Genomic DNA, 25,438 nt, shown 5'->3' on the forward strand with positions numbered 1-25,438 from the left:
CTCCTCTTCACCCCACCAGAAGTTTGCAGCTTCTTTTGCCCTTCTGTATTCTTGAAGTTTACTTCTTCATTAGTTATCATGTTCCTGTGCCTATGACACCACAGTAGGTGGGGGCAGAGCTCATTTCTTCTGTGACATCACAGTAAGAATGAATCTATCTTGTGAACTGTCTTGAGGTCTATGGATGAAGGACAGTATGCAAATTTAATAAATAATAAATATCATCATCATCCTGGGGGAAAAAAGAGATGTGGGTATATATTGCAGTTGTACATCTTGATGGGATGGCATATGAATTATTATCTACAAAGGGTTGCAGTTGCATTGTCATTGTATTTCAGCTTCATCCTTGCTCTTACAAATTATTTATGTCTTTTTCTAGGGTAGTGAAATCAGACTTCAGGAAGGGAAAATTGAGGAGATAACTAGTATGCCGCCTTCTGAAAGGAACTATAACATCCATCTCATGGGAATGTACATTATAATTGAAACTTTCCATGGAATGACCTTCATGTGGGATGAGAAGACAACAATCATGGTGCAACTCGCACCCTCTTTTCAAGTAGGTGCAAACATGACTGCTGACTTGCACATGGTAATTCTATTTGCAGGATTGGTTCATATAATGAATAATTTTCCTGTCAAGGTATCGCTTCCACTTTGGGGGTGGGAATTGAGCATCACATCTACACTGTCACAAGTGGAGAATAGACACACCTTTGTTTTGCAGCATGGAATAAGTTGTATGTGTGTTCATCTCACCTGATACATGTACATTTCCTGCCTATAAAGAAGTCATAGCTAAGTGTGCATAGAAATTGTTGTGAGTAGAATGACCCTCAGTTACCTGCTAATAAACTGCCCAGTTTGCAGCTAGTGTATTCTGCAATTCTCTGGTTATGCTTGTAAACATAACAGGTGCCAATCAGATGCCTTAAACCAAGCCTATTTGCTTTTTTCATATTTAGGAAGCATTTGATTTATTTTTTATAGCTTCCTGCAACTAGTAAAGATAGAATCGCCATAAATCAGACAAATATTGGTAGGCTTATGCTGCAAACGCAGACAATATTCTTTGTCTCAAGTGAATCCAACACATTTTTTGCGTGCTGTAAATTCTTAGACTGTTATCTTTTAAAATATGTGGATATTAATTGGCCCCTGTTTTCATTCTTCTAAAATAGTCTAACAACTTAGTAGAGAAAAGTGTTCTGAATCAAGAGAAACACATAGGACTAGTGGTTTATACAAAGCATGTTTAGAATACAATTTGAATTTACTTCATTTTGATAATTTTATTTATTTGTTTTTTATTCTGTCAGTGAAGTCTTTCTAAAATGCCATGCTCCAATTTCCTAGGGCAGAGTTTGTGGTCTTTGTGGTGATTTTGACAACAGTGGCAACAATGACTTCACTACGAGAGGGCAGTCTGTGGAGATGCAAGCACAGGCGTTTGGAAGCAGCTGGAAAGTCACCACTAGCTGTTCAGACAGAAACAAGGTTGACCTATGTGCAAGTCAGCCTTCCAAACTCGTACTGGGGCAAAAGCGATGCAGCATTCTCAAGAGTGACGTTTTTGAAGCCTGCCACAGTAAGGTAATCTGTCTGCTTGTCTCTCCCTTTGCTTCTTGAGACTCTTCCCCTTCTCCTTGCATCCTCCTATCCTAGCATTCCTAGCATTTCATAAAGTTATGGGTGGCAAGAACGATGAATATTTTTACTGGCAAAACAAGAAAAGTTAAACAAATGAAAAATATTTTCAGGGGAGGGCATAATTATTGAAGGCATTTAAAAGAATAGCAGGGAGTACACCCTCCAGAGAGAGATTTGGTCCCATTCCTAGGGACAGTGTTGTAGAGAGATGTGGACAGTGATGGGCATGGCCAAAAGTGGCTATGGCCACTCTCATGCGCTCACACATACGCATGACATACCAGGCACACAAACATAGAGTATGGTTGCCATATGTCTGGATTTTCCTGGACATTGCCAAGATTTCAAAGGTGCAATTGATGTCCGGGGTGTGGGGGGTGGATTTCCAAAAGGTGGTGCTTTGTCCTGGATCGGGGGAAAAATGTGTTTTGGTGATAATGTATTGTTGCATGCCATCCCAGTCTCTGAGTGGTGCAGGATTCCAGGGGCTCCAGGGTTTGTGTTTCCTTTGGAATGAGGCACAGCAGAGACTGGTATGGCTTATTTACACATATATACAACCTGAGTCTATGATGGACAGGACCACAGCCCAAGTTGTCTCCCATAGCCAAAGCCTTTGATTCCTAAAAAGGAAGAAGAAGAAGAAGGGGGGGTCCTTAAAAAAGCTTAAGCTTAGGGCTGTCCTGGTTTTTACTTTTTGAAAGATGGCAACCTTAACATAGAGGCACATGGATCCCCTTACCATCAGAATACTGGCTCTGCCCACTTTGATGCTGCATCTATTTTACCCTCCCCCCTTTTTGCAATTGCTGCCAAAATTAGCAGAGTCAGGCAGAAACAGTTGCTTGAGAGTCCATATCAACTGGGGTTAGGCACCCCATTATAGAACTACCCCCAGATGCATGAATTTTGGGAGCAGAATCTCCATGAACTGAATGCCTTTCATTTGTACCATTTTTGGGATTTGTCTGTTGTACAGATAGCACTGTAGTGCGATGCCACAAGTGAATTGTTCCTATAGACTGGAATGGTGTGTGTGTGCGCGCGCAAAACCAGGCCACCTAATTGGCAATGATCTTGCATTTAAACAGATTATCATATCTGCCCTATTTCCAGATACTTCGGAATATTGATAAGAAATATTTACGCAATTGGTTTTATACTTTCCCAGGGAAAGAAAATTACAATTTAAGAAAATGGTTAGCCTAATTAGTGTTGCGATCCGATAGGAAAGCACAGATAGACTTCAAAGGGAAAGAAGAGAAAAAGTGAACCTTCCCATAATATAAATATAAATTTAAATATAAAGGATTAGTGTTGTCTAATCATATGGAGGTTAGACAATATAATTTAAAAACTTGCATTTTCCTAGGCCAAAAGCATCCATGATCCCATGGGCATAATATTATGGTGGTGATATAGCTATTTCTTCAAAGCTGCAATTTGATAGGGCTGCCTCCCAGGACAAATATTCAGTTTTCCTTGAATATTTCAAGGAAGGCAGTCTAGGCAGTCTTGTATTTTCTATTTTAAGCTGATTAAATAGCATCCTGGGAAGAAATTGTCATTATTTCTGGCTGTTCTTGGTTCTGTTAGATCAACCCAACACCCTATTATGAATCCTGCATATCTGATTTTTGCGATTGTGACAGTTTGGGAGACTGTGAGAGTTTCTGTACTGCTGTAGCAGCATATGCAAGGAGTTGTGGCAGAGTTGGCATCTGTATTGACTGGCGAAGTCCTAAAATTTGCCGTAAGTACTTACAAAGCAAATATAGTCTCAGCAGCAATGATTGTGTAGCTGCGTGTTATCTGAGGGGGTGAGAAATACTAATTGCTAATGGTATTTAATGACACAGTTGAGTGTATAACTAATAAAGGAATTTTCTCTTCAGAATCCCCTTTGTGATTCACATCTTTCACGTTGTCCAAAAACACACTTTATTATAGCCTTATAATCTTTTGAACAGTAGGATACTTTGGAGAAAAAGACAGATGAAAAATATCACAAATAATAGTGAAAAACTGTTCTCAACAAGGTCATACTTTAAAACTACTAGCAAGTGAAGCTTACAAGAGTACACTTGGAACAAGTGTTCCTTTTATCCACAAGATAAATCTGGGACCAACACTTCACATGTACAGATAGGTAGCCGTGTTGGTCTGCCATAGTCAAAACAAAAAAAATTTTTTCCTTCCAGTAGCACCTTAAAGACCAACTAAGTTAGTTCTTGGTATGAGCTTGGCAACTTGGTCAGCGGCAACTTGGTCAGTGTGTATCTGAAGAAGTGTGCATGCACACGAAAGCTCATACCAAGAACTAACTTAGTTGGTCTTTAAGGTGCTACTGGAAGGAAAAAAATTTTTTTGTTTTGACTTCACATGTAGTTCAGCTACTTATTGCTGTGCATGGGACCAGAACCAATGGCTAGAAGTTTCACCAATGACTAAGCATTTCATTGTTTCAAGCTGCACATGTCCAGCATGTCATGGGTTAAGATAGACATTATTTCCAGGGTATGCGCATGTGTGTGTGTGTGTGTGTGTGTGTGTACAAGCCTCCCATTATTTATTTATTTACTTATTGTCGTTCTTACTTGTCCTTCTCCCTGATGTACAGCAAGGTACAGCATATAAAAGCACAATTAAAATGGGGGAAAATATCCAACCCCCAAATCAGTGATCCACACAACACATTACCTCAGAATCAATTCCTCAGTTGTCATAGGCCAGGATAACAAGATGAATCTCATTACATTGCATCAAAAGTTGTGGCTGGTATGCAGCTGTAATAAATGTATGACTGAGGGGTAGCCAGAAAGGGGGTGGGGAGAGAAAGGAAGGGGATTCCATTGAAAACATGGACCACATCACTTATGGCTAGCATGTCTTCTGATCCAGCTGTGTTTTGTGACCACTATGATTCACCCAACAAAAGAGAATGGCGGTATAAGCCCTGTGGAGAACCTTGTTTAAGGACCTGCAGGAATCCAGCAGGAAACTGTGGCAATCTGCTTTATAGTTTTGAAGGTAAATGCTTTTTCACTTCCCACAAAACGTGACATGAAATGAGAAAAAGGTTTCTGCTGAAAATCATAAAATGTAAAGGGATTATATTGGATATTTCTTTGCAGTGGCCAAAGACCCACTCTCTCAGCAAAACACAGAGGCTGCCCCTCTTTAATGGTTAAATTTACAGACCAAATTGTGAAAAAACCCAATATATATTTATAGCATTTTTTGTTCTATTTTCTAATTATTGCAATTTCAGATTTATACCTTATAACATACCTTATGCAATATCTATATTATTATATCACCTATTAGCCAGCCCCTATTGAAAAGTGAGATTATTATTTTGACGGTTTGCTCCCATTTTAGGCTGCTACCCAGAATGCAGTGCTGAGAAGCCATATTATGATGAGAAAAAAAGAGAATGTGTCCCAGTGTTTGAGTGTACCTCATGGTAGGTCATTTTTAACAGCATAGCCCATTCTGCACGTATGCTTGTTAAGGTTTCTTTCTTTAATCTGTGGTAGTCAAATCTTTGTAGACTCTGAACTGAGAGAGGGAGAGAAGTGTGGATTACTTTGTGTGTTGGTGTTTTGTTTTGGTTTTGTTTACAAATTAAGCAATAAAAGAATCAACAATATTTTATATATATATTTCCCCTCAGTGATCCAAAGGAAAAACTCTGCTTGAACAAATCAAATGGTAAGTTGCCCAATGGTAAAGCTCTTATTAACTGTATTTAGAGAATCCAATAATTTTGCTACTCATCAGGAATAAGAAGCAAGGTTGAATGAGTATTTGTTGAGTTAATCTGGGTTTTGTTAGCTTTGTAGGTCTCAATTTCATTACAAGCCTAATATAAAGAGAATTCTTGGCTATTACATCCATTGATAAGAAAGTAGCGTGTGGATTACTTCAAAGCACTAACCTGCATAATATATTCGAAACAGCAGGGCATGGCTTGGAGATCACGCCTCAAGGCAGGGAAATTGCTGGCCCTTCAAAGCCAAGAGCAGGTGAGGATGTGTGGGATTTTAAAAGGTCAAAACTGCATAGTGGGGTGTGTCTGGGCAGAGAAGTGAAATGAATATATTCAATTGTTCTATGTCTGTTTTTACTGTATTGTAAAGCACTTTGGGATTCCTTGTAGGAATGAATAAATGAAATCCATAAATAATTACAATAACAATATACACTGCAGCATCAGTAAAAATGATGATCATTATACTAAAACAGGCATAGGCAAACTCAGCCCTCCAGATGTTTTGGGACTACAGATCCCATCATCCCTGACCACTGGTCCTGTTACCTAGGGATAATGGGAGGTGTAGTCCCAAAAATCTGGAGGGCTGAGTTTGCCTATGCCTGTAATAAAAGTTAACATTGACATCTGAATACTGACAACTGAGGAACTACTTGAAAGGAAGATTGCTTGGGGTTCATGTCATAGAGTAAGATCAAATGCTGACCAGTTTGCACTCACGGACATCAAAAAATGAAATGATCTTATTATAAATCTGAGAAGAATACTTACAAAATATTTTCATCTTGCATATGTGCCACAAAGGGAACAATTCTCATTAAAGTGGACAGTTATATGCAGGTATATAAGTCGCTGCCTCCTTCAGGTGTGCAGTAGCATTGGGAGCGCAAGTTGTCCGGTTTCTCCTTTGGCTGGGTAGCATCAGTATGAGGGCACATGGGTCAGCTGGTCTCCTGGCAGGCAGCATAAGCATGAGGTCATAATGACCAGTCTTTCAATGACCAGGCAACATAAGTAACAGGTCACAATGCCCAGTGTGTAGTAGATTCACAGTGGTAGGGGCACACTGGTCACTCTCCCTCTCTCTTATTCAGTCAGGCGGCAATAGTAGTGTGTGGGCACAACTCTTTCTCACACATCCTGAGATAAAGAAAAGCAGGACATTCCTGTGAGACAGCAGTGTGTGGGCAAGAGGAGGATGTCAGATTAAGTATGGTGGGATTCCACTCCTTGCTCATGGTGTGTGTATGGGGAAGGGAATATGTTGATCAATGTCAGTGCCATTTGCCAACTATGGCTGCTGCTGTTTATTCTGGAAAGGTGTCAAATGTTCAGTAAGAAACTGGATGTCCCACACTTCTTATTGTTTTAGGGAAAACTACAGTGGCTCTCCCCATCTCACCAGCAAAATCAGAAATGAGAACTACACCATGCTTCTGTAATGTAAATGGACAGCTCATAACAAGTGGTAAGGCAGACATATTTGAAATAACTTCCATGGACTTATTTTGTGTGTGTGCTATTTATTTCACAAAACCGCCATATATCATAAAGACATCCCAGACTCCACTGTACCTCATTCCAAGGAAACCAAACCCTGGGTCAGCATCTGGAACCCCTGGAATCTTGCATCACTCAGTGATTGGGTTATATGCTTGGATAACTTGCTTGTTGGATTTTTTCATGACTTTTACATTTTTCCTGTTGCGTGAACTGCACCCTTATTTTTTCTGAATATATTCATCCAAAATCTGTATAAATTAATAATTATTCTTGGCATTGGGTAATGATTGGTGTTTTATTTTTTAAGTGGATGATTCTCTGCTTTATAATGTGTGTATCTCATCACACACACACACACACACACACACACACACACACACACACACAATATTGCTGTTTGTTCTAACTGTTCCTCTGGATTTTTAGGCAATAGCCAGTTTGTGACAATGGACACTTCACGTTGGTGTATTTATGCCTTTTGTAATACATCATGCCAGATTGAATTCAACTATGGAGAATGTATCTCATTCTATACCACTCCTGTCCCAAGCAAGCCTGCCATGATCCCCAGCAGACCTTGTAAGGGGAATAATCAGAACTGTGAGAAAGAGCTTCCTCCTTACTCTAAAGCTGCTTCTTCGTTTACTCCCGGGAGTGATTGCACTGACCTCATTCCTCCTAGAAAGGTGAGCAAGCAGCACTGCTGATACTACAAGCGCAGAGTGGAAAGTGTTTGTTGCTGACATATTTGTTCTTGAGAAACATATAATAAATAGATAGATAATAGTTTGTTTTCACTCCTGGGCCACAACAAAATGACAATATAATTTACAAATGCCTAGCGCTGCTGTACATAAAAGAAAATATATAGCTCAGCATAGCATTTCACAAAATATCATTAGACACATTGATTCAAATATCAAACACATTAGTGTAAAAATGTTCGAGCATTTACAGCTACTAACAATGCTTCTGGCAATGTCAAAAATCTGAATAGCTCAGTGATAGATAAATAAGATTTCCCCGACACGGAGAGAGGAAAATTTGGGAGATGATGATGAAAATTAACATACAAAATGAATGAAATATATAATAATAATGAAAACTTATTGAGAAATGAGCCTTATTCATCCAGTTTTAGAATGACCAAATTAGAGATGAAATATTTACATTAATTTAATGTAATGTGCGTGCATTGGCTTGAGTGTATTGGCGTGAGCACTTCTGCACCTGCACTGCACCAGCCTCCTGGCTGCCTTGCCTCTCTCCCCCTTTTGGAAAGTGGCAGTGGCACTGTCGCTGGGAATAATCTTGCAGCTGTGCCCCAACAGTGAAGCCCCTTCTGAAGTGGCAGCGAGGATATGCCTCCACTGACCTTCTAAACATCGGGATGAAGCTGGTTCAGTACTCACAGAGAAACACGCCAACATTTAGGGAAGTACCTAAGCCAAGTGGCACAATAATCTCGTATAGTTGTTGATGTCGTAATATTTTATTATTCCTACTTATAGAATTTGTTGCACTTTCTAGTCATGGAAATAAATAAATGATACAGTGTTTGAAAAAATCAGAGTTTTAACCAGCTGAAAAAGCTGACAGCCCAAGTTAGTACTTACAGCTTCTCCCTGCCAATAGTATCAAAGGCTATGAAAGCAATAGGCAAATGCCTCTTCCTCACCAACATATATATTTTATATAGTGTGAACAACAAAGCAGCTGTCTATTGCCTGATCTAAAATCTGTTTCTTAAAGAAAAGCATGGTATTGCATAGAAATAGACAAGACTCAGTGACTTACTGATTGTGTTGTGTTATGGTGCAGTAAATATACTGAGTTAAGTTGAATTGACTGAGTACCAAGGCAGAGCAAATTGTACTGATTCCTTTTGCGGCTTTCTTTTATACATCAACAGTATCAAGAATTATGGAAATTTGAAAACTGCCAAATCGCCACTTGCTTAGGTGGAAAACATATTAAAGTATCTGATGTGCACTGCCCACCTCAAAAGTCAAAGATCTGTGTCAATGGATTGCCACTTGTGAAAAACTATGATGCATCAGGCTGTTGTTGGGCTCTGGAGTGTCAATGTAAGTGATAATGGAGATCACAGTAGCTGCCACAGCTGAGCTCCTGTGTTACATTGTGCATGCAGTTGTAGGCACTGGGACGATTCACACAAGAGCAAAATGCAGCCTAAAATAATATCAGAACAAGCCCAATGAAACATTAGGGATAGCTGAAGCTGCCTTCTGCCAAGTCCAACCATTGGACCATCTAGTTCAGTACTGTCTGTGCTGACTGTAGCAGTCCTCCAAGTTTCCAGATGGAGTCTTTCAAGAGACTGAACCTGGGACCTTTTGCATGCACTGACGGGCAGGAGTCAGATATAGTCGGGTCAATCCAATGCGTAAGCCAATACCACTCACATGCTGTAACCAATAAAGTTGTGGCCAAAATTTGCCCAATTACATTAACCTAATATCTGTGTCCTTGTGTTTTATTCTTCAACGAGGGGGTGGTTACGGGGTCTCGACACGCAAGTGCTGGGTCCACATTTACTGCATCCATGATACCCACAGCAGGCCCAGCTGCTACATTTCCTTGATCCTTCTGGAGCTGTACTCTTCAAGCTCCTTGCTATAGTACATTTTGAGGCTTTTGTTCTTGTCACTTTGATTTTATGTGTTGATATATGTGTGGTAGGCTAATGAATGGATGGTCTCCAACTTGAATGGATGGTTTGACAGGTGGATTTGACAGCTGTTTGGTTTACCTCTCTGAGCCTGTAGCCTTCTCATTCTAATTGTATGTGTTTGCTCCTTTTAGGTGCTTGCAGTGGATGGGGAAATCAACACTATGTAACATTTGATGGATCCTATTATAATTTCCATGGGAATTGCACCTATCTGCTTATGAAACCAATCATACCTGGCTCTCAGAATTTCTGGATCTACTTGGACAATCACTATTGCGCTGCCACAGAGAGAGCTCTATGCTCTATGAGCCTTTTCATATTTTACAACCACTCTACGGTCATTTTGACACAAGGAGTTGAACATGGAGAAGAAAGCAACCTGGTAAAACATTGATCAGATTATCTGTGTGTAAACATAACATTATATGACCACATATCAAACAAAGATTTCCTGTCCCACCCCCAGCAATAGTACTTCAGTTTATGAAGTAGCATTTTAAAGCTGTGTTCCCCTCACCAGAGTTAGAGCACAAAAATCACCTCTCTTAAAAAAACAAAGAAGTAGCAAACTGCACATCGCGGCAGGAGGGCAACCCATTTTCTATTACACAGAACTGAGATACAGTGGTACCTCAGGTTACATACGCTTCAGGTTACATACGCTTCAAGTTACATGCGCTTCAGGTTACAGACTCCACTAACCCAGAAATCGTACCTCGGGTTAAGAACTTTGCTTCAGGATGAGAACAGAAACCGTGCTCTGGCGGCGCGGCAGCAACAGGAGGCCCCATTAGCTAAAGTGGTGCTTCAGGTTAAGAACAGTTTCAGGTTAAGTACGGACCTCCGGAACAAATTAAGTACTTAACCCGAGGTACCACTGTATAGTGATCCTGTGGGTAAATTAGTGCTAGTGTAAATATACATAGTGCTAAGCATCTCATATATGTGTGTATCCTTTTCATCAGCTGGAAAGGTAATATAGCTCTTCCTAGGAAGGCTATTTCACATACTATGTTTGACCTGCTCTGATTCTTCCAATTAATTACTTCTTAAGGTTCTATATAACAATAAAGAAATCACACCGAGTTTTTCAAAAGATGGCATTGACATCACCAACTCTGGACACTACGTTGTGGTGAAAATACCTGAAATGGGCCTTTATGTCACCTATACTCGCCTTGCTTTTCAAATAAACCTGCCTTTCAGCACTTTTTATAACAATACTGAAGGGCTATGTGGTAAGTATTGGCTACAACTAAAGAGTGAATGCACTTGATTTATGTTTATAGCCTTTTATTTCAGTCATTACTTTTGATTTTAAATATTTGTTGGTACTGGAGAGAGACAAAGGAGAGAGAAAGAAACAGCGTTCCATACATAGGAGCCAATTCCTAGGAGCCGAGGTCCCTTCATTCTCCTCATGCTTTGTTCACCAATTTTTTATATGTAGAAGTCCATATATTTGGACTTCTCCCTCCTTCTTTATTTCTTCTTTCCTCTTGGTTACGGTATATATGCAGAGGACAATATCCAGAGCATCAATAAAAGAGGCCCTCTAGTTTACTTTAAATAAGTATGTGAAATTTAGTATTCCCTGTGTGTCTTTCGCCTTCTTGTCCCTTGGTTACCAGGCTCACATTACTTGTTCCAACCCACTGCCATGCCTTTCCACCCTATTGCTATTTGCATTGGCGGGGAGAGGGGGGGCAAGCAATGTTTATTTCCACAGACTCAATGGGTAAGCAATTGCCACTTTCCTTTGTACTAGATGGTTTACAGATGCTTGTGCCTTCCTAGCCTTTGCTTGAAGTGACCTTCTTATCTTGACCAGGTACGTGCACCAACAAAAAGACAGATGATGCAATGAAAAGGAATGGCAAGATTGCAGATTCTTTCACAGAAATGGCAATGGACTGGAAAATGATGGACCTCATCACTAGACATTGTGATGCAGGGCAACACTTGGCACCTTTTCAGACTCAAATGTCACCATCCAAAATGGCCGCCTGTGTAGTGCCTCCCCTATGTAAACTTATCTGGTAAAGCACACTTTTAATGAATGTTACATTTAATGAATGTTACATAAACTGAGGTTCCTCTTTATTTTGGTCACTTAAATCCTGCGCAGCAACATTTACTATTCCCAGGGTAGCCATCTTATGTTGGACACCCAAGTGTTGAGGCAATTAAATTTGGTTGTTGCTTTTAGGTTTGCTGAAAAATTAATAATAATAATAATAGGTATGCATGTTTTCAAGTTTAATTTTGAAGTAGAAATACCCATGTGAACTCCATTAAGTTGCTGTAGAAAGCACTAGCTAAGGAAGGTTATGCACCAGCTCAAAGTGAGTGTGTGTTGGTAATGATGCAAAGCACAGTTCGCTGTAATTATAATAGGCATGTATTTTATGCTGGATTATTAGTATAAGGTATGGTAGTATTCAAAGTAAGTGTTACTCATGCTAGACTCAGAAATTAACAAAGCTGAGTTGACCAAATCCATTCATTTCAGTGAGTCTAGTCTGACTAGTATTGGGCAGAATCCATAGCTGTTCTCTTAAGTAAGTCTTACAGTCAGCAAGTTTAGAATAATAACAGATCTCCATCCTTAATTATTTTGTCTCTCTCTTATTTGGAACACATTAGTTCACTCTGTAAATAAACTTCATTTTTTAAAATTAAACAAGGAGTTTTACAGAATGTCACAATGATGTTCCGCCACGGCCGTACTATGATGCCTGTGTTGTGGATGGCTGCTCTTCACCAAAGCAGAACATGGAATGTGGAAGTCTCCAGGCCTATGCAGCCTTGTGTGGGTCCCATGGGATCTGTGTAGACTGGAGAAGCAAAGCCAACAGGAAGTGTGGTGAGCTGAATGACATCCCAGGAAAGGGTTGTTGAGGGTTACTCCTTTTTATCAGCTGACATGTTCTTGATCTGTTATCTGCTGGCTCTACGAGCCTAAAATAAGCTCCTCTCAGGAACACTGAGATCTGAATTCCCAAAGTATAATGTTAGTTTGAAAAGAAGGTCCAAATTGCAGTCTTCTAGTTTAGGGCACTTCATCCCTATAAATCTGTGTCCAGTTAAATATGATATAAATCATTAGATGTAGAAAACCAGCAACTCAGAAAACCTGTAAGGATTAGAATATGAAACAGATTATCTTTTGAAGTGGAGAGATTCTGCACTGAGGGCTATACCATTTTAGACAGAAGGCTGCATGACTGAATGTTCACACTAAAATAAATAAATAAATAACTAAATAGGGAAAGCTAGGCTTCTTCCTCATGTACTAGTTTTGTGGATACAACAATTTTTTGCAGGGTAGCATCAGCCATTGGCATTATTAGGCAGCTTTTGAGGTTCAGTGCCTTGAGTTTAACCCAGAGATGACCCTTGACTTCTGCATCACAACAACAGCCACAACAGCCTACCCTCTTTGAGTTGCAGTGAGATTTAGAAGATTGGGTCTCTCTCTCTTCTACAGAGAAAATGGGATCCCCCCGACTCGGTACTATACTATCAACTGTTGTACTGGTAGATCCTCTACTCCCTTTCCTCATCCACTGTGCAGACACAGAGGAGCCAACTCCTAGGGGCCATGGGGTCTTTGCCCCCCAATAAAATATTTGAGGGGGCCAGGCTCCCCCAAAGTTGTTGGGCATTGCCATTCAAATGGTGTGTGTGCACTGCATCATGTGAGGAAATATATTTCTATGAATTCCTACGTGGACCGATTTGATCCACACACCTCAGACAAATGTATGAATTAGAATGTAATTTTCATTCAGAGTTTACACTTCTCTGAATTTCACAATACAGTTGTTGTATTAAAAAATCAAAATACATTCTTAAATGTGATTTTTAGGATAAAATAGAAATGTGTTCACTGAGATAAAATACATATTTAAATAAAAACATTTGTTTAACTAATGTGGAAATGGGACAGATTGGATTTATGAATGAAAAAATGCACAATTGACATGGAACTGAAGCAGATCAATGTGTTCATCCTTACCAAGTAGCGGCAAGTGTTGTTTGCCACTGCCACATCCATTTGCTCATCCGTACAAGATTATGGCTAGTACACAAAGAATCCCCCCCCCCAAAAAAAAACAGTGGAGCAGGACAACCCTGCATCCATCAAAATATATATGAATGAAACTACCCCGCTCAATCTGCATGAATATTTTCAGTGGAATTGCTTCCTAGAATTTGTTCTAGCTTTTTAGAATGTAAATGCACTCTGAATGAAATTTGTCATTATTTCACAGAACTCAGATGCTCTCGGGATCAAATCTATAAGCCATGTGGAAGAATGGAAAGGCTCACTTGCAATAGTGGGTGAGTAACTGCAAGACAAATCTTTATCAAATGGTGTGTGTGTGTGTGTGTGTGTGTGTGTGTGTGAATAACTGAATAATTGCTCAGTGACCTTTCCTTTATCCTGTTAACACAATCCTACAGAAAAAATGCTGTTGGTGCAAATCCAGCAAAAGTTGACATTCCAGGAATCCTTGTTGAAGGATGTTTCTGTCCGGATGGAATGATCCAACTGAATCACCATGATAGCATCTGTGTTTCTGTCTGTGGTAAGGAAATTGGGGGAAATTGGGAATACAGTTGGCCCAAGATGCCCATATGAGACTGCCCACCCACACCAGCTGCCTATGCAGCATGTAGGTTGCATGCTGGATTAGTGGAACCTAGAAAGGACCAGGAAGCAATGAAGCAAGCACTATGGAAAGAAAAACTGGGAAAGGAAGTTAGCTATATTAGCTTGTATAAAATGCCCCCTTAGAACAATCCTTGCATGATGATAGAGCAAGCAGGAAAATGTCACAATTTAGAAATGTGAGCAATGCTTTTTTCGGCCGTGGCTCTCTCGTGATTTTTCATGTGACATACACCCTTTCAGGGTCCTGATTTGTATATGAATGTATCTTCAGTGTTGTTAACTTTATTTCTGAAATGGTCTGTCTCATATTCCAACTGTTTTAACTTGTAGGCTGCACAGGAACTGATGGACTATTGAGACAGGTAAGGAGGAGTGCAGAAGATGTGTTCTACAGCTGATATACAGCCAGAATAATATTTTGCACTCTGCCCACAAGCTAATACTGCCTAAAATTGCTGAACACTGGCACAGATCAAATACAATGCAAGAACCAGAGCAATTGTATGACAAACTATCACAGCATTCTGTGCTTATTATGGTTAGCCAATATAGTGCAAGAGTTTATTTGTCATGCACATTCTATAGCAGGTTGGGAACTCGCATGTCATGGTTTCATATTAGTTAACTTATCCATAGAAGAATGAGAAAAGTTGGCTCCTTAACGGTAGATTGAGAAACAATTGGGTGAAGTTACTGCACAAGTAAGGGATGCAGGTGGTGCTGTGGGTTAAACCACAGAGCCTAGGGCTTGCCGATCGGAAGGTCGGCAGTTCAAATCCCCGTGACGGGGTGAGCTCCCGTTGTTCGGTCCCTGCTTCTGCCCACCTAGCAGTTTGAAAGCATGTCAAAGTGCAAGTAGATAAATAGGTACCGCTCCGGCGGGAAAGTAAACGGCGTTTCCGTGCGCTGCTCTGGTTTGCCAGAAGCGGCTTAGTCATGCTGGCCACATGACCCAGAAGCTGTACGTTGGCTCCCTCGGCCCGTAAAGCGAGATGAATGCTGCAACCCCAGAGTCGGTCACGACTGGACCTAATGGTCAGGGGTCCCCTTTACCTTGCCTTACTGCACAAGTGCAACAGAACTTCCCTTTTCTCTCCTCCCCCTGTGTATGCCTTTGCACTCCCTCCAAATCTGCTCTGAGGTATCACCCAAACCTCTAGAGCAGATTAAGGCAGAAGTGTACAGGGGAGGAGAAGGAGAGGAAGTTTCACTGCACAAGTGGAAGTTATTCCACTCATTCAGTGACTGTGCTAGATTCAACCCACTATGCCTTTGTTTGAGGAACGAAAGTGCACGAAAACACTAAGAGTAGTTTCAAAACAACCCTACAGTAGACACGCTTTCCCACAGGTCTATCTGGCCCAGAACTGTCAATGCTAGCTGGCATTTGGTCTCCAAGATTTCAGATAGGAGTCCATCCCAGTCTTACCAAATCATGTACCCTGCCCCTGAGCTGTGGTCCTTCCCCATCAAAAACTCTAGCAGAAACTCAGCCCCAGAATGATTAATTACTCTGGTCAACATTTCCCCTCCCCCTTTTTTCCTTTTTTGAACATTTATTATACAGCCAGGAGAGAGGTGGGAAAAAGATTGTCAGGTCTGCACCTGTAGCAAGGACACACTGGATATTTCCTGTTCCCCCCACATTTGTGCAAGATCTCCGCCAATCACTTGCACAAGAGAAGGATTTGTACCTATAGTGCGGATACAGCCAGAAGATCCCTGCTGCACAGAGATAGTGTGTGGTAAGCAAGTACTTCAGTAAGATAGATAGATAGATAGAATTTTTATTAGATTTTCTGTTTTACAATTTTAAATACTCATTGAAACATCCTTACAATATCAATGACTTCCCTTCTCTTTCCATGGTTCATTTTGTATACCATAAATCCCTGCATATTTTACATAAACTAAACCATTCAGTATTCCATTATTACATCCATCAAAACTTACTTACATTGTTGAATTTATCTTAATGCTGTCAGCGTTATCAAGTGTACACAGTTGCCCCCCATATATTCACAATAAACATTGCCCAGTCTTCTTTAAATGTATGTTCTTCTTGTTCTCTTATTTACTTCAGTAAGTTTTAGGGATTTATTTACTAATGCAGAACAAAGACTGTATGTTTTCTGGAATAATGTACAGAGAATGTATGCTGCCCTAGCTGCACCAGTTTTGCATGAGTAATCCAGAACATTTTGTTCAAAAATATTCATCACCACCAGCTAGTGTGGTGCACTGGTTAGAGTGCTGGACAAGGACTTGGGAGACCTGGGTTCAGTTTCCCACTCAGCCATGAAGTTCATGTATCAGTCATTCTCAGCCTTGCCTATCTAACAGGGTTGTGTAGAGAAAGAACCATGTATGCCACCTTGAGCTCGGGGGGTGGGGTATAAAGGTTATAGGTGAATACTGTTTTAAAAAGCAGTAGTAGATCGTTGCCAGCCCATGAAGAATAGAGGGTTTCTCTACTTACAACATTATCAAAATGCAAGAAAAAGTGAAAGCCTCATATTTTATCTGTTTCTTCATTCACAGAATGTAATGAAAAGTCGTGTCCTCTAACCAAACAGAAATGCAATCCAGGCTTCCAAATTGTAGCAACCGCTTCTGATGGTGCCTGTTGTCCCATTCATGTCTGTAGTAAGTACTAAATTCACATACATGTCATTTTTGGAGTGGAAGCACAGTTAAGCAACATACACACTACCCTATGTGTATAGGGGAAAATATAGGTCCACACACCCCAATCTGGAATCATTCATGCTCATCCTGTACATGCTGCTTTAAATCTAGATTGATTTTACATAATGCCACCCAAGGAGGTAGGTGTTGTTACTTGGTATGTGTTTGAAAACCCTCCTCTTGAGTGGCTTTTTCTACCTCTACATACCCTGGGTAAATGAAAAGGGATAATGGTATACACCCATCCACCTCGTTATTAGGCAGGTGTGGATACCTACACCTACACCTGTTTTCAAATGGGCACCCTATGGGGAAATGCAGAATCAATCTGTAATGAGCTTTTATTTTTGGAATGAAACGAGTTTCCGAAGAAGCACTCTTCTGGGGCAAAATATACACAATAGATCTAGACTGAGTGTTGACCATGTTGAAAAAACATGTGCTCGCTCTCCATTGATTCTAGAATAACGTGCTATCTGTGCACGTGTGCAGCCTTAGTCACAAAATGCTAAAAACACATTTGGCAGGGGGATATTATGTGTATTTTCACTATCTGGATCAAAATGCTTTGTTACTAATTTGTGAGTGATTCTTCTCTACAACTAATATAGTAGAAAAAGGAGAAAAGAATCCAGGAAACCCATAGGAGAGAAGTCAAGAAAATCTCAGTATTTCTGAGCATTATTTTTCTTTTACTTACAGAACCAAAAAATGTTTGTGTATCTAAAGGAATTGAGTATCAGGTAAGATCTGCTGCTTGCTTTAATTCACTGCTATGATATTCCTTTAGCTCAGGGGTGGAAGAACTTTTTAACCTAAAGGGTGGGCTCTTTAGTGCCCTCAGTGGGCTATTTACTTTTATGGCTGCTTTTTAAAATACACAAATGAAATTTGAAATTTAATATAGTGTCTTCTTTGGCCTTGAAAATCTAATAATTATTTTAATGCTAGCTGTTAGTCTTATATCCAGCTATTCTGCACAGCAGTGGGTTTAGAACTAAAGTCCATTGATTTCAATGGGTCTAGTTTGAGTATGACTTAGTTAAATACACCCTTTCACTAATCCCATGTTGCTTAATAGCATTTCTGTGTTAATATGCTGGATTTACTTACCAGATTCTTCCCCTTCTGCTTTACCATCTCTTATTTAAGCCTGGATCAGTGGTACCTTCAGACTCTTGTGATGAATGCTTCTGCACTGTAACACAGGATCCTAAAACCCAAACCAATAAAATTAAGTGCACTCCAATTAATTGTTCTACTGATTGTCAACAGGTAGGTAGACACATTGATGACTAACTTCTCTGTTGCTGACTCAGCTTACCTTGCCATTGTTATTGTAGTTAGACAAATGTAGTGAATAGCAGCTGGTTGGAAAATGGCTTCCCTACTACAGTAGTTAGCAACAACAACAATAACAATTCCAGAGAGAAGCACTGGGAGAAAGCTTCCATAAAAGGTTGCTTTTCCATAGAGAGAAAAGCAGAAGATCTGATGAATCTTATGTACATTATGGGCAAAGCACCTTGAAGATGATCCATCACTGCATGTATCAGACTAACACATGGTGGTTCCAAAAGATGGGGGTTAAGTAAAATAGCACCAGAATGGAAACTTAGGGGAGGGCTGTGATGCCTACCATTAACACCAGCTAGTTAATAAAAATGCTAGATAATGATCATGTTTGGTTCAGATACTAAGCCTGATATTTCTTGAGCAAGACAGAATAGGAAGCCTGAAGGACAATTCTGTGGATTAAAGTAGTTTCTGGGCTTCCATTCAAAACTCCAGATTCCACCACAAATTGGGAAGTCCATCAGAATCTGAAGTAGGGGTTGCCCAAAATCTAAAAATCGCTTGCAAAAATGTTAGTCAAAACTGCATAGAAAAATGTGTTTATAAGGAGAAATGCTGGTGAATTTCCATGAGGATTTTCTTTATAATGCAAAATGTGGACCACTGAATTTAAGACTGGAAAAATGAGAAACGGGGGGAATTGAAATTGGCAGCTCCTTCCATCCCTTCCATCAGCATCTTTTCATCCTCAGGGATTCCACTATATCCAGAAAGAAGGAAAATGCTGTGGTGAATGTGTGCAGACAGCATGTGTGACAAAGCTTTCACCTGGGTTAGTGGCCATTGAGGTATGTGTTTACCTTCTTTATGAGTAATTGTTTTGTTGTGACCATATTACTCAGTTAGCTCAAAAACACAATTTTAAGGAGACTTCTCTTTGAAAACTGAGAATGCTTCATGTGTAACAATGGAATATAATGCCTTCATGAAATTAGATTTTAGCAATAGTGAGATACTTCTATACATTCCAAAATGCAGGTATTGAAGAAAACAACTTTTCATACAGATAGGACAGGCACTAAGGAAGAAAGATTTGCAGCTGACATAAGTTCACCCAGGATGTCTGTGGGAAAGGAGGGAATTTGAACTGACCCTCCTGATCTTCAGAACAGGAGAGAAACCACCAGTGAATGTTGTGCTTAAAACATAACTTCCTATTCTATTTCTATAATCAGCCACTATCAAGCCAAACTAGGCATTGGACCATTCATGTAATTAACACTTGCATGAGGAGCTTTTACAAAATAAATGTAGGAAAAGCTAGATGAAGATCAGCTCTTTTGCTCAATAGCACCTATTTCTGGATATTCTTTTCTACTACAGGTTGGGAAGACCTACAAGGATCCACAGGATAACTGTACTCAGTATCTATGCACCAGGGTATCAGATCGATTTATATTGAGTACCACAATAATATCCTGCCCAGTGTTTGATCGATCAAACTGTGTCCCAGTGAGTATTATTATAGCAGTGCTTACTTTTATAAATTCAACTCACATTTCTTATCATTAACCCTATCTAGAAAACCCATTTGCCTTCCAGAGCCAGATGGAAGGAGGCTGGCTGGATTGTGTTTGGGGATCTATGTCACTAAACCACTAACAGGTAGCTCAGTCGGTTAGGGCAGGGTGCTCATAATGCCAAGGCTGCAGGTTCAATCCCTGTATGGAACAGCTGCATATTCCTGAATATTGACTTCAGATTATGATTGGTTGCGAATGAAATAAACCATCATTGCTGGTTAGCCTTCCAGAGTTAGCTGCGAGGAGCAGGAAGGAACAAAGCAGGTGCAAAATGGATGGATTCAAAGTTTTATAATTTGTACATAAAGGAGGAAAAGGAGTGACATGCAAAAAAAGAAATATTAAGGTGTGAAGCACTAATATAATGTGACATATTCTCATGTGTCTTTTCAAAATAGGCAACTATTCAAACTGCTGCTGATGGATGCTGTGAGATATGTGAGTATGTTCTTTACAACAGTTCATGAACGAAAGCGAAAGAGCTTTTATAAAGTCCCAATTTGACATAACCAGTGCTTTTTTCCCCTGAGGGTACGCAGGGGTACGCCTACCCCTAAACATTTTCTGAATCTTTGTACTTTTGTCCATTTACTGTATTTATTATTCCGATTTGAACTATACAATTGTGATTTTCTTGAGTCAAACTGAGAGTACCCCTAAATATTTTTTAAGAAAAAAAGCACTGCACGTAACTGTCAGGAACTGGCTGGATGAGGAAGAGTGGGGGGGGGTGCTGCCCTTCCAAGAGTCCCCCAGGGATGACACAGAGGAAAGAGACTTGGTCCCAGGACATTGGTGGTGGGACATGGAGGACCAGTCTGCAGAAGGGGCAAGCTGGGAGGTGATAGAAGCAGGAGGTTTGAGTGAACATGGAGAGTCAGAAGAAGAAAGCCATTCCAGGACAGGGCTGGGCACCGTGAGCTCAGACTTACAGAAGGAGCCAGATACCGTCTCTGTTGCTCAGCAGTCCCGCTCCAGCTAGCTCTCCCCCTCCCCTGACACCTAGATCATGAAGAGTCCTGCCCATTGCTGAGCAACGGGCCAGACAGGCCCAGAGGGGAATCCCTCTCCCTTGCTGCAGTCTATAGCTACTTAAGAGGAATCCAGAGTGAGGGAAGGGGGGCCAGATGCCAGTTCCAGCAATGTCTTCCACTAGGGGAGACTAGCCTAGATGAACTGGGTTGTGCTTTTACTTTTGTGAATAAAAGCTATTTGCATTTCACATCTCGAGTCCTTTTCCTGACCTGTGGAAGAACCTGCAGTCTCCTGACATCCCCTTGACGATAACACAAAACCAAACCGCAAAACCACAATGGAAAACCAGTAAAAACCCATTTCTCTAATCTGTTTTCTGTGATGTCAGCTGATTAATAACAATAGCATTAGAGCAAAAAGAAGAGTTATCTAAAGTTCTTCAAAGGGGCCTGTTAAATCTAGGGCAGGAGAAAATATTTGATTCAGTTTGCGTTTAAAGCTGAATATATCAAAATTGCACTTTCCATAACAATATGAGAACCAAAACAAAAATTTGAATTTTACAATGTAGCCCTGCAACCAAACAATGTCTACAGAAATGCATATATTAGGGGAGTGTGTGTGGAATGAGCAGCTACATTTGAAATGATAGATAAAACTGCTTTTAAGTTCAAAGCTGCTGGTTCCTGATAGTTTAAGTTCCAATCAGGTAAAGTTATTTGAGGATTTTTGTTTCCCTTTCATTTTCAGGTACCCCCTTGTCACATAATTGTACAATTAACCTGAAGAGGCAATTCATTGTTTATAAGAATTGTAAATCAGCCAGGCCTATCAACGTTCCTTCCTGTGGAGGATCCTGCAACACCTACTCTGTGTAAGTAAAAGATTGCTCCACCTGTCTCAGTCAACTTGACTTCTACAGCACAACACAGACACAGCATTCACTTTTTGTGCCTCTTTGCTTACCATTTTCTGGAAATGAGCCTGGAGCATGAATATACCTCAGTTTTTGCCACTGCCACCCTCTGTAAAATAGCAAATAATAGTTGCACTACTGTATTAAGTTACCCTGGACTTGTAACAAGTAGGTGAGTTTAATATTTGCCCACTTTGCACACACAGTTATGTTGTTACCATATGGTTGCTTCACTACACATGCAGAGACTTTCAACATTTTATCATTTTACTGCAAGATTTATGGAAAAACAAGGTGAGCCAATGGCACAACTGCTTTAGAATGTGCACATGGTCTCTATGGGTCAACCTGTCTGGCATGTTGCCACGAGTCCAGGATAATACAAATTAACTGGCCGTCAAATTATTCTCCAAAGGCTGGTTTTTGGTATAATGACACAATCACTTGACTGGATGTTCCAATAAATTAAATAAGAATGTGTTATTTTCCCCAGTGAAAAGTAGTGGTAACATGTTCCTTATTTTCCAAGGGTGTTACGCCAAAAGAATAGACACTGAGAGGCCTTTAGCAAGTTCTTCTAACAGCCTGTTAATTTAGTCCACAGGGGTAGGACCCCCAAAGTTTGAATAGTATCTAAGCAGCTTGAGCAAGACCTAGGTTAAGATTTCAGAAGCAGACAGTTGTTGAATATAGCCGAAAGCTTCTGATAATCAGGACTCAAACTGTCACACTGTACAAAAGCACTGAATGTTGTGATCTACATGGGTATTTCTCCTTTGTGAGAGACACATGTATATACCCAGTGTCTTCTTATAGATCAGGCTACAACCTGTCAAGAACTCAGTGGGACTCTGCAATTCCTCTTTCTGTTTTTTTCCTGTTGTTTTGGTAGAGCTGGACAGCAGGAGAAGCAGCATGCACCCCTCTATTAGCAATGGAAGCAGATATCTGCTAGGAAACCTTGCTGCTGCCTTTTTCTGCTGATAGTGACACTATTTATGAGTTTTACAAGCCACCTAGTGGCTTACAAGCCACAGTCAAAGAAAGTTAACATTGTGCACAGATCTGGGGGGACAACAGAAGCGGAAGTAGAAGCAGAGTTTCCCAGAGATCTAAAATCACACAGTCTGCATCCTTTTTCCTTCAATGTTTTTAGCATGGAACACTGGTGGGGAGGGAAGAAAGTGGAGCATAATGGCCTAAACCAACTTTCACCCTCCAGATATTTTGGACTATAATCCCCACCAATCAGCATGACCAACAGTCAGGGGTGGTGGGAACTGTTGTCCAATATTGCACCATATTGATGAAGGCCGGGCTAAACCAAAAACACAGACCAGTGCACTTAGTTAATGAATAAATGCTAGAAAACTATTTCTTGACTTGACATCACTGGCCGCTTTTCGTGTAAAGAGGGACATCAGTCAAAACGTTTCACCTGTGCTTTCTCCCTCAGATATTCCTTTGACACTCACAAAATGAAGCATGGATGCACATGCTGCCATGCCACAAAATACCATGAAGTGAGAGTGGAACTGGTTTGCAGCAAAAGGAGGCATATGAAATACACATATCTTCATGTAGATGAGTGTAGCTGTGTGGAAACTAAATGCCCAACATAGAAACGTGAACCAAAAAATGTTGGTGAAATGTTTTGTCTTTATTTGAATTATTCATTTTAAAAAAATGCTTCAAGCAGTTGTGTGCAATTGTGTGTGTGTGTGTGTGTGTGTGCATGCATCCACATATCCATTTTTATTCCTGTAATATGAGATGTTTAGGATTTTTTTACAAGGTGATTCATCCCTGTAATCATATATCTTATTCCAATTGCTACAGGAAATTGAATGACAAAGAACAATGTTGATATTTGTCAAATAAACTATGTTTCCAAGTTGACTTGCTTTCTGTTGCAATAACCTTACCTAGATCAGCTACAGTATATCCTCTTCTCTTTCACTCTCAAAGACCTGACAGAGAAGAATTAGTAGTGTAAACATTCACAATGTGAACACACACCGTTAAAATCTTTGCAAGAAGATTGGTGAAAGACTTGGCTGGAAATTCATTGTGGAAGTCAGGTGGGGAGGAATTTTATACTTGTAAAAGTGTAGTATTCTGGATCTGTAGAAACAAAGAACATTACTGTATTCAAAGTTAGAGTCGGATACAGTTATGAAAGAGGGTAGCCCCTACTCGCGTGTTATTATCATTGGAATTAAACAGTTGGTGTAGGGGCCACATGCACCACTTCCAGAGACTCTTTCCCTACTGTCTCTACTGACCAGCACAAAGGATGGATGGGGGCTTCTCGCTGCATTCAGGTAAATACATTGAGAAGCCTCGAAATGATGTGGAATGCGGGTAGAAGTTCAGTACTGGAGCTGCTAAGATGCTGAATGTGGGCAAAGGTCTGATATGGAGCCAGGGGTAGGGTGCGGACAAAGGTATTTAGCAGCGGGGGTGGCCTCTGCAACCTCTGCATGACCAGTTTAACCACAACTCTGCTAACTCCTTCTGGATAAGATGTTAACTCTCAGTTGTCTGATTCACCACCACACTGAACATAACCTTCATGTTTTCCCCTCCCCACATTACTTCCTCCTCTGGGAGATATTTGGGACACAGTTACAACCAGGTTATTTAATAGGTGTTCCTAGCATAATTTCATTCACATCACTGAGCAGATGTTTTCCTTATACTCATAACTGGTATTTGGTTGAAAGGAAATCTTCCTACAGTTCAGTCACACTGGGCATTTGAGGGAATGGGGATCTTCCACTGCAAAGTGTGGTTTGGTTAGATTGGTGAAGTTATTTGCCCTACAAGTAGATGTTCTCTCATTGTAGTGTACTGTGGTCCAGATTGGTTAGATCAGCTTACAGGAGGTTGGTGTTCTGCCTTCCTTAGACTCTATATGATAGAAACCTAACATACAGCCATATGTTATTAGGGTAGCACTAAGCTATGGGAAACACTTGAGGTACAATAATATTCAAAAGTTGCCACACCTGCATGAAACTTCTAGGTTATACTGGACTCCAACACAGCTCTTTCTGCTGAGGAAACACTTTCCTGAATTCCAATAGTCTTGACTTATTGTGATTTCCCACACGATCTCTCACACCACAAGCATTAGGCTAACACCCACTGAACATTCACAGTGTGTTGTGGTTTATATTTTGCTTTGCATCCCAACTTGGCTAGAAAGCTACCAAAAGCAGCTAGGAAAGCTTCTTTCACAGACTCTGGTTACAACTTCAAATACTGCATCAGTATTTCATAAAAACAACAACAGGATAGATGTGGATTGTGGCTAACATCACACGTACACTGCTTCCCAAACCAACAGCATGAGCATGCTCAGTGCAAAGGAAATAGTAGTAGTATGCACACAGCCCTACATTCTAATGGCTTAGTCTTCAGCATGCTGCATCAGCATGAGGTCACAGTGGCCAGTCTCTCTGACTCAGCCAGACAGCATCAACATAGGTGCACATTGATCAGCCTCTCTAATTGAAGCAGGCAGAAGCAGTTGTATGCCCAAACACACACACACACACACACACACACAGAGAGAGAGAGAGAGAGAGAGGGAGAAGGAGTGAGCACTCATAGAGGTGAGCATGTGAAGAAGCATGTGGAACTGGTCTCCTACTGAAGTGGTTCAGTA

General features: G+C 40.4%; 1 protein-coding gene and 2 long non-coding RNA genes across 11 annotated transcripts in view; 1 reads left to right on the forward strand and 2 right to left on the reverse strand.

Annotated features, from left to right (window-relative positions):
* The window catches only part of LOC310767062 (mucin-5B-like), a 44,673-nt gene extending 21,009 nt beyond the window's left edge, over positions 1-23,664 (forward strand). For 3 of the 7 annotated variants that reach the window (XM_083623877.1, XM_083623882.1, XM_083623883.1), the window contains 26 exons: positions 383-562; positions 1,360-1,596; positions 3,250-3,406; positions 4,555-4,683; positions 5,035-5,119; positions 5,330-5,367; positions 5,616-5,681; positions 6,801-6,896; positions 7,358-7,617; positions 8,844-9,018; positions 9,758-10,008; positions 10,681-10,864; positions 11,458-11,665; positions 12,314-12,492; positions 13,904-13,973; positions 14,097-14,221; positions 14,638-14,669; positions 15,875-16,052; positions 16,849-16,953; positions 17,698-17,738; positions 18,148-18,270; positions 19,044-19,139; positions 19,675-19,803; positions 20,273-20,312; positions 21,600-21,723; positions 23,222-23,664. In XM_083623877.1, coding sequence (XP_083480003.1) covers positions 383-562; positions 1,360-1,596; positions 3,250-3,406; positions 4,555-4,683; positions 5,035-5,119; positions 5,330-5,367; positions 5,616-5,681; positions 6,801-6,896; positions 7,358-7,617; positions 8,844-9,018; positions 9,758-10,008; positions 10,681-10,864; positions 11,458-11,665; positions 12,314-12,492; positions 13,904-13,973; positions 14,097-14,221; positions 14,638-14,669; positions 15,875-16,052; positions 16,849-16,953; positions 17,698-17,738; positions 18,148-18,270; positions 19,044-19,139; positions 19,675-19,803; positions 20,273-20,312; positions 21,600-21,723; positions 23,222-23,387 — 3,474 coding nt within the window. In that variant the 3' untranslated portion in view covers positions 23,388-23,664. The remainder of the gene's footprint in view (positions 1-382; positions 563-1,359; positions 1,597-3,249; positions 3,407-4,554; positions 4,684-5,034; positions 5,120-5,329; positions 5,368-5,615; positions 5,682-6,800; positions 6,897-7,357; positions 7,618-8,843; positions 9,019-9,757; positions 10,009-10,680; positions 10,865-11,457; positions 11,666-12,313; positions 12,493-13,903; positions 13,974-14,096; positions 14,222-14,637; positions 14,670-15,874; positions 16,053-16,848; positions 16,954-17,697; positions 17,739-18,147; positions 18,271-19,043; positions 19,140-19,674; positions 19,804-20,272; positions 20,313-21,599; positions 21,724-23,221) is intronic. The other 4 variants (XM_083623881.1, XM_083623878.1, XM_083623879.1 and 1 more) reach the window with 4 other exon arrangements.
* LOC310767081 lies at positions 1,556-6,377 on the reverse strand. Of its 3 annotated transcripts, XR_014550606.1 has the most exons (4): positions 6,200-6,377; positions 5,114-5,214; positions 2,215-2,276; positions 1,556-1,673 (listed from the first exon to the last, which is right to left on the reverse strand). It is a non-coding gene; the product is annotated as an uncharacterized lncRNA (long non-coding RNA). The 3 variants fall into 3 exon arrangements; XR_014550605.1 differs by lacking the exon at positions 5,114-5,214; XR_014550607.1 differs by lacking the exons at positions 5,114-5,214; positions 6,200-6,377 and adding an exon at positions 4,354-4,542.
* On the reverse strand, positions 12,499-25,123 carry LOC310767087. The gene is made up of 4 exons (XR_014550612.1): positions 23,691-25,123; positions 21,816-21,874; positions 18,109-18,208; positions 12,499-12,762 (listed from the first exon to the last, which is right to left on the reverse strand). It is a non-coding gene; the product is annotated as an uncharacterized lncRNA (long non-coding RNA).
* Positions 25,124-25,438: the final 315 nt, after the last annotated feature.

Source organism: Podarcis filfolensis, assembly GCF_964270895.1.
Source record: "Podarcis filfolensis genome assembly, chromosome: 1".
Taxonomy (NCBI): Eukaryota; Metazoa; Chordata; class Lepidosauria; order Squamata; family Lacertidae; genus Podarcis; species Podarcis filfolensis.